This window comes from Umbelopsis ramanniana (assembly GCF_025399195.1).
Source record: "Umbelopsis ramanniana AG unplaced genomic scaffold K450scaffold_40, whole genome shotgun sequence".
NCBI classification, from domain to species: Eukaryota; Fungi; Mucoromycota; class Umbelopsidomycetes; order Umbelopsidales; family Umbelopsidaceae; genus Umbelopsis; species Umbelopsis ramanniana.
In genome coordinates this window covers 75,052-90,176 of record NW_026252126.1, presented here as the reverse complement: position 1 = coordinate 90,176, position 15,125 = coordinate 75,052, and the positions used below count along the sequence as shown (strand labels likewise).

Sequence of the window (15,125 nt, the reverse complement as noted above, 5' to 3'; positions counted from 1 at the left end):
TTGTATTGATGAATGTAATAAGAAAAAATTGGGTACGTGGTATTTTAGGGCTAAGTAGGTATGATGAGGTTTTTACGACCCATAACTGTAAAATCCATATCTTGACCAGTCTACGACAGTATTCATCAATTGTTCTGGAACAGGTTTGGCTATGGCTTCAAAGTCATCGTCAACCATGGTATGTCCAGTTGACTCGGGGACGGGGAGCAAGTTGAATAAATCCACAATGTCTTGGGGCGGGATCACTCTCTCAGGTCGTCTTGAAGGGTTATTGATCGCTGTTGCTTGCTGCACAGTGGTGTTAGCATCAGCGACATCACCGAAATGAGGAGACTCATTATCATAATCATAGTAGCCAGTACAATGATCGTATTTGACTTTGGGCAAAGTGGCATAAAAGTCATCTTGGTCTTTGCTGAGAGCCTCGGGAAGAGATTGAACTCCACCTCTGTCATGAAGAACCTTCCAAGGGTTACGGCAGTTACCAGCCTTGCAGGACTTTAAGACAAGAAGAAGGGCATCCAATCTGTTAATGAAGCGATCGGTTGCTTGATTGTAAATGTTTTGAGTTTGATAAGGGTCCGACTGTGAATATTGCCGAAGTTAGAACAAATGACACTTGATGTAAAACAGCTTTTTATGCTTTTTTTTTTTTTTTTCCAAATTATACGTACCTTGAGGTTGAACAATTCATGTTCACCAGTACACCAAACGGCGTAAGAGTCTATACCAAGAGTTAGTACTTCCAAATTTATCCAGACCAACTCTCAACAACATGTAAGAAACGAGACTTACAATCATAGGTAGGACCAATGACACGAAGAGTCTTGTAAGTGTTTACTCCAGGGACAAAAAGGTTTTCGTCGTTCTCCCAAGCAATGTTATCAGACCAGAATTCAACAGAGAATGTTTCTGTAGAAGCTTGAAGAGGATGGTTTTGCAAAGCTGGAGTGATTGGCATAACACCACCATCAACCCAAGAAGGCAGTTTGTCTTCACCATTGGCCAGTGCTAGGAAAGTCGGAGCTAAACTTTCATGTGTGCTTACAAGGTCGCTAATAGCTCCCTTGGGAATACCAGGGCCTCTGATGAGAAGTGGAACACTAGATGATATACTTGATTAGAGTATCTGCATTTAAAGAATATAATAGCACTGCCAATACGTACTTGATGTCCTCCTCCATGTTGGTAGTCTTTCCTGCCAACGCGCGATGGTGACCAAGATGATAACTGCATTAAACTTGATTAATCACCCGCATTCAATTTTATAACGTCAGAACATTTCTTACCCATTATCAGCCGAATAAAATACGTAGGTATTATCCAATTGCCCTTGCTCTTCCAGTTGCTCAAATAAGGCACCTTAAAATGCTATTAAAATTTAAGCTACATTGAAACCACACTGTATGAAATTCACTTACCAACCATCTCATCTACTGCCTGAAGTGCACGCAATCTTCTTCTATACGTGTGATCAAGGAATTCAACTTGCTCATCTGTCAGCTTTGGCATATCGTTGAAGTAGGATGCTGTCTTTCCTTGAACATCAGGGTTGAAATTTGGAGTTCTTGGAACTGAGGACACAGGAACAGTCAATTGTCATGTACAGATGACTACACAATAATTAAGTATGCTGAACATACCTTTCACATCTTCAAATAAGTTCTTGTGTCTCTCAGCTGAAATAGGAGGCTCCGTTGTGATGTTTATGGGATTCTCACTGTGTATTTGGAATTGTCCATGAGGAGCCATTGGGCTTACTATGAATGAGTGATAAATATTAGTTCCCGTCCAATGCCCAAACTTTCAAGTCGACTAATGACTCACCCCACAGAAAAAATGGTTCTTCTGTATTGTTCAATCGCTTAAGAGCTGCCTTAGCCTTTCCATGGATAATATCAGTCTGGTAGGCATTTTCGTAAAAGACGGGTGCTTCACCATCTTTGCTGAAAACCGGGGTATTGTAGACATAAGTATACGGATCTAGTAACTGATCCTGATAATTCCTATAAAATTCCCAAATTTTTTAAATTCTACAGTTCCAGCAAGCACTGCTACCTATGTCCATTTGCAACCCTTACCATCCTTTAGGCGCAGTTTGCCAATTATGAACGGCCACACCGTTCATGAGCTTGCCAATATAGTTGGTAGAATAACCAGCCTCTTGCAACCATACAGGTAGATAGCTCTCTCCCAGCTTCAGTCTATTGAACCTATCGTAGCCACCATAAGGTTCCATGACATGAGTGATATTGGTGTTGTGCGCATATTGCCCTCGCAAAAGCGAAACTCGCGAAGGACAGCATACAGAGACAGTGGCATAGTGATTGGTATACGTGGTGCCTTGCTCAACAAGATATTTTTGAACATTTGGCATATACGAGAGTGAATCCATTCTGTAATCCTGATCATCGGTGAAAATGAACAGAATGTTAGGTCGCTTCTTCTCAGTTTTACCGGAAAACACATTTTGGTTGGGCTCTTGCTGGCCGCTACCCATTGTAGCCAAACCAAGTGTGGCAATGATCGCCAATGACAAAAATTTCATTGTGCGTGTTTTCGGTTTGTATAATGCCAAATATTCGAGGTGGCAGATTATATAGGAATATTTAGTGAGTACTGATCATCTAAAAATTCGACGATTGCTCCATCCGTTGCGCCAATGTCGCCATCCGGTTCACCAAAAAGCCGAGTAACTCCGCTCCCATTGAGCCGAGAGGTGTCTCGATTCGCCAATCAGGGCACAAACTCTGGGTATTATGCCATTTAACATAGCTTGCTATGGAAAGCATGGAGGTGATGAAAAAATTCATCCATTAGTGTATCAGAACTTTTAGTAAAAGAATCCTCGAAAGAAAACATAGCAAATTGCTAAGACAAGCGTAGTCCAACTTGAAGTGAACGTTGCCTTGCTGTTCAATGACTGATATTTATTTAGGTTTAAGCATATACCTTCATGGTAATTGAGTAGTTCACGAGAATAAAGTTCCAACCATGTTCCTGGATTTGTTAGATGTGTTGAAAGAGTGATCTCGTGACTGTTAGAAATAAAAGTGGCTGTATTTGGGTAACGGTATTAAACAAGCTTTCCATTCAAATAGCAACATATTTCGGATCAATGGGGATATGTAAACTGTGGAGTGTCCTAGAGCCTGTCAAAAGATCTGTTCACTACTCCGCCATAACCTCCTTGATTGACACAAAAAGTGGTACCTCCGACCAAGATGTCATTCTGGTGATCGATGCAATTCCTTGGCTATACCATCAGAACAAGAATGTGTAAGCGCTGCAAACTTCAGTCATAAAAGCCTTTCAGCGGCATTTTTTTGTTTTTTTTACATACTAAATTGTTACAATTGAAGTCCAATACATCTCACACTTTTTCATCGTCTGGCACGACTGTACACACTTGGTGTCAAAGCTATTTTTGTATTTGATGGACCCGACAAACCGCTCATTAAACGCAACCGCCAATGCTACTCAGGATTAACAGCGTCTGATTCAGAAATTATATTTCGCCGCTTATTGCAATTATTCGGTTTCAAGTCTTGGGAAGCTGCTGGAGAAGCCGAAGCTGAGTGCGCCAAATTGTTGGATCTTGGTATTGCAGATCTTGTTGTCACAGACGACGTCGATGCTCTCATGTTTGGCGCCCAGAAAATGATTACCAACTGGCAAAACGACTACGTCAGTTTCTTTGACATGAAAAAAATTAATGAACAGTTGGAACTAGATCAAGATGGCCTGGTGCTTATTGGTCTTTTAGCTGGAAATGACTACGTGCCGTATGGAAGCAGGAATATCGGAATTCTGACAGCAGTCGGACTTGCAAAAGCTGGTCTTGCTCCCAAGGTCCTATATGCGAAAACTGCACAAGAAAAAGAAGAAGCAAGGAACGCTCTAATATCCGAATTGAAGACAAATGAATCTGGAAAACTCGATCGAAAACGACCTTCTGCTGCAAAAGTGTTGCTTGAGGATTTTCCAGAGCAGGAAGTTGTCAAGCTACTGCGGCACCCAAAATGTAGAGCTCGATCTTTGACTAGCCCGGAAGAAGTGATCCAACTGAAGCAGTTTATCGAACCAGACTTTACTGAGCTCGCTGCCTACGTACAGAATTTTTTCCATCTTCCCATTTCTGAAATGCGCGAAAAGCTGGTTTCGCTCTTGTTTCCTGGATATGTTCTCCAATGTGTCAAATCAGAAATGAGATCTAGCAGCCAGCGGAAACGCAATGCTATCGAGAGTATTCCAAACAAGCAAGATTCACATAGCACTAAAAGGAAGCTAGACATCACCAGCTATTTTCCAGTCAATAAGAAGACATCGACTCAAATTGGCGCCACAAAAGCTACCAAAGCTCCAAAAAGCGTTTCAACAAATATCCTCTGCATCAATCGTGAGCGGCAGCCTACTGATGCGAAAACTTGCCATGTCAAAGAGTACCAAGTGCAAATAAATCCAGCTTGCATGCTCCGATTTTTGAAACTGATTGGCAAAAAGCTCGACTATTTTCCACCTAGGTCGCCTACCCTCATATTTCACGATGCTTATTTCAGTCCATACAGAAATTCGCCAAACGATCATCAAAAGTCTAGTAGTCCAAATGGTTGGAGGACACCAGTGAGAAATTCTGGCTCAATTTCATCTTCAAGTAGTTATGCAGCGTCTGACGACGAAGAGCAACATGCTTGGAAATATAGGAAAATCGATAGATCGGAGCCATCCAATACCCCACGTTCAAAGTCTATTGCTTCGTCTATCCGAGCAGGAGAAGAAAATCCCGAATTGAAGGAGGTCGCAAACTGGTCCAAAGTCAACCGACAATGGATGGACGCCACCATGATTTTGAAGGCCTATCCGGATATAGTATGTGAATATGAAGACAAGAAAAACGCTCAAGCATCCAGAAAGCGGCTACGTCAGTCAAAAATGGCCAAAGGCAAAGCATCTTCTTCCAAACTAGAGCGCGGTCAAACGACCATTACAGAAATGGCATTTGGCATACAAGCGCCCGATGGCACCATTAAAATCACGCAAGATAACAGCATGCCTGCCAGCGTAGTCATAAAAAAAGATTTCGAAAATCCATTTCTAGTGCGAGACGGAAGTGCTATTGATGGCGGCAGTTCTGACATGCGCAGTTTGGCCTCTCTTGTCATTCCACGGCGCAGAAAGCCTCATGTTGGCCAATCGCAACGCAGCAGTTCACATAGTGGTATTTCCCTGAATTCTCATCAATACATTGAAATTGATAGTGACTCGGATAGTGAACCCATTTTGTCCGTGATTGCAAGACAGAATCAGTCCATCAACAAGTTATAATGAAAGAAGCAACGCATTCATGCAGCGATACGTACATACTACACTCGTTAGCCCATTTAATTTTAGGAGTTGTACATACAGATTTTAATTTTTGTGCAAATCACCATGTATCAAACAAGTGAAATGCTCGTTAATAAACAGTATAATATACTGTAAAACGCAAGTGAAGAACTTTTTTGGGACCAGATCCCCTAGTGATTAGAAGTCATCGAAGATGAAACCAACCAAAACCAACAAGACAACGAAATCCAGTTTTGCAAACTATGTAACAAAATAACATCGGTGACATAACTTGGCATCATGGTTTTCCGATTCCAGACCCAAAGAGGCGTTGCCTCGGTCTTCCATTTTGATGTCCGTGTCCACTCCATTTGTTTCAGCTGTCGAAGCCGACTTTTTAGAGGTTTTATCGTGAATACTCCACCAAATCGGCGAACTACTGACACCACACTTGCTACAAGTATGCTTTGGCGCTTCGGTAGGAGGTGGCCATTGTGATGCAGGTTTCTGACCGTTCGCCGTGCGCAGCACCACGCGGAAGGAATTGGTTGTGGGTGATTCTGACCCATCTACAGCATCCTGGCCAAATAGTCGTAATGAATTGGTGCCGTCGACTATACTATTCGCAGACGATATGAGACTGGATTTTCGCATAGCTCCAGTTGAGGTTGCTTCACACTTCTTGTAAACCTCAGCGTATACCATTATAGCAGCCTAAAATGCAAAGTATGGATGAGATCAATCATTCTTTTCAATTGCTGCAGAGAGGAATAACGGCAATAAAAGCAGTATCTCACCTTGTCATTGACATCACGGTCAGTGAGATGAACAATCTTTCTTCTTGATACATCGTGCTCTTTACACCATATAGAAGGTACCATTTGTCCATGCAGATGTGAATCCTTAAATGTGCCTGCAGGTATGGTTTTCTGTTGATGTGACTCTGATTTGACAGGAACCATTTCAAACCCTAGGGTGAAATCAGCGTTTTGAGCACAGCGAACGTGAACGGGCTTGCGACATTCAGAGCACGCAACGCAAGCGCCTTTGTGAACTTGACAGATAGTACAGGTTTGTCGCCATTCATTACTGTGTATCCGATCAATACATTCTACAGGCGACAAGAGTGCTGTTGACGCAAACTTGACCTCAGGAATGAAAGTTGTGCATATAACGTGAGCCCAGTTGTAGCCAGATGTCTTTTTAAGTGCTTGCCGTTGAACAGTGGTGGGTTCACTACACAGAACGCACTTATACGTCTGAGATTAAAAGCATCAAATTAGCGACTGTCAGAAACGTCCATTACCAGACCTTGAAAGTAACTTACAGTCGACACGGTAGGCGTCTTTGTATTAACACAAGTATCGCATGACCATTTGGCTGGATTTGCAGGTATATTGCTGCCATAACAATCTGATGAAGTCATGAAGTTTTAGCGGCATGTTCTCCATCAAAAGCATATTAAACACTTTGTATACTTTGAAGTGTATCGTACCTGAATGAACAGAAATGCCACATTCCTTACAGGTCAAAAGTTTGTCATCCGGGGGCATAACATTACAAACACTGCAAGCCGATGGCGGTGGCGGCGTAGGAGTTCTGACTCTCTTTCTACCATCACCCCATGTCTTCCTACTACTTGGTGTTTCCATCATACGTTTTCGCTTCCCTAACGTCTTTGTTGCTGCTGCTGAACACAAAATGTCAACATGGTGTTAAACTAGTAAGGCATATATTGGTATTGACTTACGATCAACGAAGTTAGCTGGCCGGCCCCTTCCACGACGAACGATCGACGCGTCAATGATTTGCTTCATTGTGCCATATTTCAACCAGTAGATGCCACAGTCATCACACAGGACGTAACGGTGCATTTTCCTTCGTTTATCGGTATCACCTGGAGCACGCCTCCATATCACCGATTCATCAGTACCACAATTCATGCATTCATGCCCAATAGAGCTTTTCGATGACACTATAGTAGGATCTTCCTTTCCTTCTTCATTGTCATCTGAGTCCGAATCAGAAAGCTCAGTAGAAGAAGCGTCGGCAGAAGTGATTTCAGGTACTGATAAGCCACGCCTCCTGAACTTTTTGCTGTAAGGCGAGAACGCTTTAGAAGCAAGCGACCACCAACATCATTGCATGCCAAAAAGACTTACTTTGGTTTATATATCTTGGTCCACTCAGAATACACCGGCTCATATCTATCCGTCTTCTTCCATTTATAGAAGAAGCGTACAATTTGTGCCATACTCCGTTTCGGAACTTTGCTGGAAACGCTGTGAAGCTCATGACCGAAAGACCGAATACCATCTTCAAACGCTGCAATGTCTTCAGGTGTCCACTCCTCCAGGAAATCAAAATCGTCTCGTGTAAGATGCTTAACGGCATCGATTGCCTTATCAGCATCAAAGTCGCTTTGTTGCAATTCAAGTATGGCTCGATCCAATAGGTCTGAAGAGTAACTCGGTAAGGGTAGATCTGGTAGTGCACATACGTCTTCCATGTAATTGTCCACTAGAATCATAGGGTAAGTGATTTTTCGCAAAGTATTCAAGTTAGTAGATCAATACTTGCCTTGCTCATCAGTAAATGAAGTTGGACGAACAAAATATGGGATAACAGTATCCGATCCACCCCGGGAAACGGCTGTTTCTGTCTGTTCAAAATCGTCTGGTTTGTCAGGAAGCTCAAGTTTTATGTCTGAGCCTTGTGAGTTTGGACTCCCGCTTGGATCTTTGAAAAAGAAAGCTTACGTTGATTACAAATGATCAATTACATACATATACAGCGACACTAAACTTACCCTTTCGATCACTTATGCGGCCACGCCTTCGCCGCCCACGACCACCTCGATTGCTCGTAACTCGAGGCATTGGAGTATCTTCGATGTGAGCTCGACTTTGGGCTGCGTCGAATACCTCGCTTTCTGTTTCTGGATCCCATTCCGCAACAGTAGCTTGGTATTTTGGTCCTATTCGGCTACGTGCTCGTGGATAGATGCGATCATCGGCGTCTTATAAAGAGAAATTACAGTTAGTATGTGTGTCATCGCGCAGAAAATTTTGCCCTCGAATAACCCACCCAATATATCCTTCACATTGGTATGTATACCAAAGTACCGAAACGGCCACATGTGAGTAGTGTGGATTTTGTGTGGATCTCTGCGTCTGCCCGATGATATGATCATTTTTGAGGAAATTCCTCCACTTTTGATACCATTGACAGCCGTTTGTTTATGACCGGCTGTGATGGGGCTGGTGGGCCCACTTGGCGTACCTGTCCTGCTTTCGGTCTGTGAACGAGTCGTTCGGGTTTGTATTGGCCGAAGTTTGTTCATTGCTGTGGTCTTCGGTGGCTGCGAAGAGGTGCTATCGGCCATATCGGAATTGGCTGGACTCCGTGAGCTCGCAGCGGCAGGTGAAGTTGATCGCCTCTCTCTGTCTTTGTGTAACATTGGACTTGGTAAAGAGGAGTTTTTGGGGTCTTTTTTGAAACAGACAGCGCACTGCCAAGCAAAGCCCTTGGATGGTTTCCGCGCCAGAGGTGGATTGACGCATGTCATGTGATAATTGTTCTGGCATGATGAGCATTTGACTGAGTCGGCACTAGTATTAGGGAATTTTAGAGGAGATGATGGTAAACATTGGGAATTTTGAGAAACAAAAGCTGGTAGGCGATAGAATAGAAGCCTGATAAATCATACCTAGCGCACCACCCATGGCAGACACAGCATACTCTTCTTGTGTCCGTAAGTTCTGCAGCTTTGCCTTGCTCAACCACAATAAACTGATAGTGGTCCATCAACGCATCTTGGATATCCTTTGGTACATTCTGCACAGATTCACAAGGGACAACGTCATACACTCGTTGGATATATCGATCGTACAGTTGGTTGTAATAAAAGCTGTCAGGTTGAGTTCGGTACTTCTCAAGCTCAGATTTGTCAATGTAATCCTTATGAACAACACGGCACTTGCCACGGATAGACGATACAGGATTGAGGTCTGAGTGCATAGTTGCGATCAATAGACAAGGATCATACACTTTGCGGTTGACAACATCCTTAGGTCGGTTATACCACGCAATCCGCGCTTGCAAGCCTCTTCGCTTTGGGGAATTGGTAAACTCCATGATGCGGCCGATATAGAACGGCTCGCCCAGATGCTCTGGCGCAAGGTAGACATGATCTATACAAGCAGATAGCAACAGAGACGCGGATTAGCCATGGATGAATGAAGAAAAGAGGAATTTTCCATGAGGGTTAACGTATTTGGGGTTAAAATTGGATGGGCTTCATAAACAAGAAATGGATGGGCATTGGCAAGGAATTTCCAAGATATTCCCAAGTTCTGAACAGAATATCCAACGTAGGTATGGGCTTTTTAATTAGTCATACAAAAATTCTCACCATTGACTTGGACTGTGGTGCCATCGCTCAAAGTTGCGCGAGAAATGGCCGATGTCTTTGGATCTGTCATTCGCAGAATCAGCCACGGAACCAAAAAGTTGAAAAACTGGAAAGCGAGGTGAAAGGAAGAGCAAATGTTAAAATATGTATTGGTTATAACCTGTTCGATGTATCTCATCATAATAAATTTTATGTAAAAGGATTGGATTTTCATACTTAAGTGGCAGCAAGCTACTGTAGAGAAGAAATGTAGCAGAGAAAAGAAGAAGATCGGGATGTGAGATTGACTGACTGGTCAAGAAAAAAAAAAAATTCAAGCTTTCTTTGCACAACCCCGAGCAAAGTTAAGTGACGATTGAAGCAGCCCACCTTAGTAGAACCAATATCCCATTAAAAACCGCGTGCTCATACTCTGTCAGAAGCAAGCGAACATTGTTTTTGTACCTCTCATCCACCCCTTTGTCGACTGCTCTTCTTTACAAGTTGATGAAAAAATGGCATGTTTCGCAAGAAACATGTAGTAGACAATTCTTTTCTGATAATATTTTACATCAATATGTTAATACCATTATGTGAGGTTTATTGTATCTACTTCCCTTTTGAGTTCAAGTTTTGACCCATTAGTAAGGCGTTACGGGAAGCAAAAAGGGATACCATGAGACGAAGCGAATGTTCATCCTTTGCAGTGTTACACCAAGCGGTTAGCCCCATTTCTCTAACTCTCCTTTTAGGCATGTTATAGCGGTGGGCAATATCCTCAGGCAAAGTAAAGATTGAAACATCCCAGGTTCACGCATGAAGGCTGTCACTCAATCATTTATCATCATGCCCACCTTCCATATGCAAATCATAACAATGTTGTGGAGTCGCAAAAAAATTTTTTTTTTTTATTTCTCTGATGTTTGACCTTACAATTTGGATTGACCTCTTTCATACTCAACGGGGTTTACAATATTACCGATTCGCTCTATGTAAATTTCACATTTGGTACCATGCTTGAGAAGCACTGGTGGTGAACGGGTATAGCCAACACCATGTGGGGTTCCTGTAATTATGACATCCCCAGGCATGAGAGTGGTGCCTTGACTCAAAAAGCTGACAATCGTTGATACGTCGAATATCATGTCTGAGGTTGTGTAGTCTTGTAACAATTGGCCGTCCAATCTTGTACCAAGCTTGAGAGTTTGTGGATCTGTAATCACAGAGCTGGAAACGATCATAGGGCCGAGAGGTGCGAAGGTGTCGAAGCCTTTACTAAAATTCCATTGGCCGCCACTTTTTGGGCCCATTTGCCAGTTGCGAGAGCTCACGTCATTGCAAATGGTGTATCCTGAGTGGTAAGATACGTGTGAGGAACGAATGTGACATGAGGGAAAATTGTCAAAACTTTTTTTACCTGCAACATAGTTAAGGGCCTGCTCTTTGCTAATGTCTCTGCATTTTTTACCAATAACGACGGCAAGCTCAGCTTCGTAATCAACCATATCGTCTTGAGCCACATGTGGTACCCGGATAGTATCGTATGGCCCGCATGCGCTAGAGGGAGGCTTCATGAATAGAATTGGTTTCACTGGTATTTTGGAACCAGTTTCTTGAGCATGGCGGCGATAGTTGAGACCGATACACCTAATAATGCTGGGGGTAACTGGCGCAAGCAACTAAAGCATTTGGTATAGAATTGTGTTATTTAAGCCAGCGCAATGGCATTTTCTGCTACTATGCATTTACTGCTACTATAACATACCTTTTTCACCGTTCTTGACTTGTCTGTAACTGTGTGCTCTCCAAATACATCTCCTTCTACAAGGTGAGCCTTTAAGCCTTTCTTAAGATCAGACTGCTTGAGCTCCTCGTTTTCCAATATGGGTTGGCCATAGTGAGTCTTGCCATGTTCATCTTCGAAGCTTTATTATTCACCATAAAAAAAGAAGGTAAGCCCATCAGGACAATAGCAAGAGTATATTTGCAAAAATGGTGGGTGGGTATAATTACCGTATAAGGCGTGACCAGCGCTGTAGGTGGGCAGGTTGGAATGGAAGGTGGTAACGAAATGTTCATAAGTAGTTTCAGGGTGAAAACAAAATGATATTAACACTGCGATACTAACTTGACTTGTCATTGTAGAGAAAGTTCGACGGACAGAAGCAATTCGATTGAGCATTTCAATCAGAGGACTCACTGTCTTAATATATGAAGCCAAAAAAAAAAAAAGGTTGCAGTCAAGATCCGATAAGCGTGTGAAGCCCGGAAGTTTATTACAACAAAATAGTACTTTCTCCAAGAAATGGACATGTTGACACTATTTTTGTTATCAATACTAAGCATGTCTTCTGTTCAGAGTACTTCTACCAATTTAGTATTGAAAGTGTAACCCTCTCGGTAATAAGCTGCTCGGTGATTTGCATGACAAGCAGAGTGGGAAGCCGTTTACCGCCAGATACAGGCGGGTATAAACGATTCCGAGTACCGTGGCAACCCATATTTGTTTCAAACATCTCTCCTTCAAATGGTGCAATTCTTTTTTCAAGAAGCGAGCGAGACTGTTCCTATCTCTAAACTCGAGCTAGATAGTTTGTGCTTGACTAAGTCAGCTAAATAACTTGAGACTATGATAGCTTCGACCTGATGCAGCAAGCTGTCAGGTGCCCAAATACCGATAGGAGTAGGGACGGTATGGGAATCGACTCCTTGCATTGGTTGTAGACGCTTATAGAGATCTGACGTGCTACTAACTTCAGGGGCGCAAAATCCTCCAGACATTGCCCTTCACTTATGAAACCTATTTTTGATCCAAGTCCACTTAGAACTTTCCATTAGACTGGGAGTCAACTGAAATATGAAAGAAAAGTGCGTCGGATGTCAAATAGCGCTTCTTTCAAAAATTGATTTGACCGCTTAAAATGACATAGAAAGTATCAGTCCCCCCCCCGATGGTGATTCAAAGGGGAAGTCGACCTCGTGCAATAGCGCGTTTTGATAGTTTTTAACAGGTAAAGCGTATCCCTAAGAGCGTTTTCTCCTTCACACTCGTTCTTTGACTTGAGGTAAATGTCGAAATTCACTCAATCACTATCCTAAGTATCATATACTGCAGTCGAAAGTCGAGCCAACAGCCAGAAGCGCGTAGGGTCACGTCTTATCGAGTCTCTCCTTCTTCCCCGATACTCCCTTTGACTCCTGCCATTCCCAGTGCCTGAGGTAGTTGACTGATCTTCTCGCTTGTATCTTATTTCTTTTAGTTTACAAACTTCATTAATTACAATATGAGAGAAATTATCCATATTCAAGCTGGTAAGCAGTGTTCTGAAACTTCAGTCATTGTGTTACGTAACTGAAGTGTCAAATGCAATGAAGTTTTTACTTTTGACGTTTTGACTTACTGTGCTCACGCATCTCGTTGATAGGCCAGTGTGGTAACCAGGTAACTACGGGTTTGATGTAATATCGTTCGAGAGAACAAGGCTAGATGTCGTAGTCTGCATAGACGCCGACCTATTTGAGAGAACTTGATAATTGCCAATAGCAAATGCTTCAGTGCTTATTCATTCTTTCTTCAACTAGATTGGTCAAAAGTTCTGGGAAACCATCTCTGCTGAGCATGATAAGTTGCTTTTCCTTCTACGTTTTCTAGTTTGATGTTTAGCAGTGTGGGCTGACATTTTTTCTTTGTTGGTTTCTACGCATCGACCATAACGGTAATTATATTGGCGATATTGATCTTCAATTGGAGCGTATCAACGTCTTCTATAATGAAGGCAGCCAAGGCAAATATGTTCCTCGGTATGACTTTTTCCAATGTATTTTAGTTTAGATTGTCAAGGTCAAGGTTAGGATTGACGTACACTATTTCCAGTGCTGTCTTGGTGGATTTGGAGCCTGCCACAATGGATGCCATCCGTGCCAACCCATACGGAAAGCTTTTCCGTCCCGATAACTTTGTGTTTGCTCAATCCGGAGCTGGTAACGCTTGGGCAAAGGGTTATTATACCGAGGGCGCCGAGCTTGTAGAGTCCATTCTCGATGTTGTCCGCAAGGAGGCTGAGAACACTGATTGCTTGCAAGGCTTTCAACTTGCTCACTCTCTTGGTGGTGGTACTGGATCTGGTCTTGGATCCCTTTTGCTCTCCAAGATCCGTGAAGAATATCCTGACCGCATGCTCAGCACATACTCTGTTGTTCCTTCGCCCAAGGTTTCTGATACAGTTGTTGAGCCTTACAACGCTGTGTTGACTGTTCACCAGCTCGTTGAGAACTGTGATGCTACTTTCTGTATTGATAACGAAGCCCTTTACGATATCTGCTTCCGCACTCTCAAACTCACAAACCCCGGATATGGTGACCTTAACCAGCTTGTCTCTGCTGTTATGTCAGGTATCTCCACCTCACTTCGTTTTCCTGGTCAATTGAACGCTGATCTTCGCAAGCTCTGCGTCAATATGGTTCCCTTCCCACGTCTTCACTTCTTCATGGTCGGCTTTGCCCCATTGACTGCCTTTGGCTCACAACAATATCGCAACATGACCGTCCCTGAGTTGACCGCTCAGATGTTTGATGCCCGCAACATGATGGCGGCCTCCGATCCACGCCATGGACGCTACTTGACCGTCGCTACTATCTTCCGTGGACGTCTCTCTACTAAGGAAGTTGAGAACCAAATGTTGGCTGTCCAACAAAAGAACTCTTCCTACTTTGTTGAGTGGATCCCTAATGGTGTCAAGTCTTCCCTGTGTGATATCCCTCCTGTTGGTCTCAAGATGTCTGGTACCTTCATTGGTAACACCACTGCTATCCAGGAGCTCTTCAAGCGTGTTAATGATCAATTCACTGCTATGTTCAGAAGAAAGGCTTTCTTGCATTGGTATACTGGGGAGGGTATGGACGAAATGGAATTTACTGAAGGTATGTGTTTATGAATATACACTTTGAGTGAATGCTAGAAAGATGCGCTAATCTGTTTGTGTTGCCTTTTCAAGCCGAGTCGAACATGAACGATCTTGTTTCCGAATACCAACAATACCAAGAAGCCACCGCTGAAGACGAGATGGACGAAGATGAAGATTACCTTGGCGAGGAGATGCCCATTGAAGAGTAAATTATGCCTTAAGGCACCAAAAGGAAATCCCATAAGTAAAAGCTCTTTTTTTTTTGTTTTCATCCTTTACAGATTATAATGTAGGGCTTCGCACGTTTGTTCATTTCAAACTTTTTTTGTCCTCTCTGCAATTTTTTTGGCATAGCTAAGAAAAAGTTTCTAAATATCCACAAGTTATGCCATACCACAATCCCCCCCCTTTCATTTCAAAACCCTTTACCGAGCATCATAGCGTTGACGAGACCAAGGTTTCGACGTTACTTGTTCACGAGTCAAGTTGTTTTTGTCATTACA

General features: G+C 42.9%; 5 protein-coding genes across 5 annotated transcripts; 2 read left to right on the top strand and 3 right to left on the bottom strand.

Annotated features, from left to right (window-relative positions):
* Positions 1-72: 72 nt before the first annotated feature.
* On the bottom strand, positions 73-2,500 carry K450DRAFT_295050 (uncharacterized protein; the record flags this gene model as incomplete). The annotated part of the gene is made up of 10 exons (XM_051593608.1): positions 73-288; positions 316-585; positions 675-724; positions 796-1,103; positions 1,168-1,230; positions 1,290-1,362; positions 1,422-1,574; positions 1,644-1,760; positions 1,828-2,006; positions 2,082-2,500. The coding sequence occupies 10 exons, from the start codon at positions 2,498-2,500 to the stop codon at positions 73-75; spliced, it is 1,848 nt and encodes a 615-aa protein (XP_051443253.1).
* Positions 2,501-3,104: 604 nt separating this feature from the next.
* On the top strand, positions 3,105-5,456 carry K450DRAFT_247938 (uncharacterized protein). The gene is made up of 2 exons (XM_051590151.1): positions 3,105-3,279; positions 3,363-5,456. Exons 1-2 carry the CDS (start codon positions 3,119-3,121, stop codon positions 5,323-5,325), a joined length of 2,124 nt encoding a protein of 707 aa, XP_051443252.1. The 5' UTR covers positions 3,105-3,118; the 3' UTR covers positions 5,326-5,456.
* On the bottom strand, positions 5,428-9,984 carry K450DRAFT_247934 (uncharacterized protein). The gene is made up of 13 exons (XM_051590150.1): positions 9,956-9,984; positions 9,740-9,845; positions 9,035-9,518; positions 8,413-8,936; positions 8,135-8,344; positions 7,906-8,064; positions 7,488-7,845; positions 7,076-7,422; positions 6,821-7,015; positions 6,653-6,738; positions 6,123-6,584; positions 5,726-6,039; positions 5,428-5,564 (listed from the first exon to the last, which is right to left on the bottom strand). The coding sequence occupies exons 2-13, from the start codon at positions 9,807-9,809 to the stop codon at positions 5,531-5,533; spliced, it is 3,243 nt and encodes a 1,080-aa protein (XP_051443251.1). The 5' UTR covers positions 9,810-9,845; positions 9,956-9,984; the 3' UTR covers positions 5,428-5,530.
* A 611-nt stretch (positions 9,985-10,595) lies between these two features.
* On the bottom strand, positions 10,596-11,956 carry K450DRAFT_247927 (uncharacterized protein). The gene is made up of 5 exons (XM_051590149.1): positions 11,847-11,956; positions 11,732-11,751; positions 11,484-11,643; positions 11,136-11,397; positions 10,596-11,069 (listed from the first exon to the last, which is right to left on the bottom strand). Exons 1-5 carry the CDS (start codon positions 11,898-11,900, stop codon positions 10,648-10,650), a joined length of 918 nt encoding a protein of 305 aa, XP_051443250.1. The 5' UTR covers positions 11,901-11,956; the 3' UTR covers positions 10,596-10,647.
* A 763-nt stretch (positions 11,957-12,719) lies between these two features.
* Positions 12,720-15,115, top strand: K450DRAFT_247923 (uncharacterized protein). The gene is made up of 7 exons (XM_051590148.1): positions 12,720-12,783; positions 12,979-13,030; positions 13,144-13,160; positions 13,301-13,340; positions 13,420-13,519; positions 13,593-14,638; positions 14,702-15,115. Exons 2-7 carry the CDS (start codon positions 13,003-13,005, stop codon positions 14,725-14,727), a joined length of 1,257 nt encoding a protein of 418 aa, XP_051443249.1. The 5' UTR covers positions 12,720-12,783; positions 12,979-13,002; the 3' UTR covers positions 14,728-15,115.
* The last annotated feature ends 10 nt before the right edge of the window (positions 15,116-15,125 follow it).

Excerpts from the sequence above, each read along its gene's own strand:
- K450DRAFT_247938 (XM_051590151.1), top strand. The coding sequence starts at position 3,119 with ATGGGGATATGTAAACTGTGGAGTGTCCTAGAGCCTGTCAAAAGATCT. Across the intron at positions 3,280-3,362 it reads TACCATCAGAACAAGAATGT|TCCAATACATCTCACACTTT; the intron begins GTAAGCGCTGCA and ends TTACAATTGAAG.
- K450DRAFT_247934 (XM_051590150.1), bottom strand. The coding sequence starts at position 9,809 with ATGACAGATCCAAAGACATCGGCCATTTCTCGCGCAACTTTGAGCGAT. Across the intron at positions 6,739-6,820 it reads TGGCATTTCTGTTCATTCAG|ATTGTTATGGCAGCAATATA; the intron begins GTACGATACACT and ends TGACTTCATCAG. Across the intron at positions 5,565-5,725 it reads AGTATTCACGATAAAACCTC|TCTTGTTGGTTTTGGTTGGT; the intron begins TAAAAAGTCGGC and ends TGGATTTCGTTG.
- K450DRAFT_247927 (XM_051590149.1), bottom strand. The coding sequence starts at position 11,900 with ATGCTCAATCGAATTGCTTCTGTCCGTCGAACTTTCTCTACAATGACA. Across the intron at positions 11,644-11,731 it reads CGCTGGTCACGCCTTATACG|CTTCGAAGATGAACATGGCA; the intron begins GTAATTATACCC and ends TGAATAATAAAG. Across the intron at positions 11,398-11,483 it reads AGTCAAGAACGGTGAAAAAG|TTGCTTGCGCCAGTTACCCC; the intron begins GTATGTTATAGT and ends CAAATGCTTTAG.
- K450DRAFT_247923 (XM_051590148.1), top strand. The coding sequence starts at position 13,003 with ATGAGAGAAATTATCCATATTCAAGCTG. Across the intron at positions 13,341-13,419 it reads AACCATCTCTGCTGAGCATG|GCATCGACCATAACGGTAAT; the intron begins ATAAGTTGCTTT and ends GTTGGTTTCTAC. Across the intron at positions 14,639-14,701 it reads CGAAATGGAATTTACTGAAG|GCCTTTTCAAGCCGAGTCGA; the intron begins GTATGTGTTTAT and ends TCTGTTTGTGTT.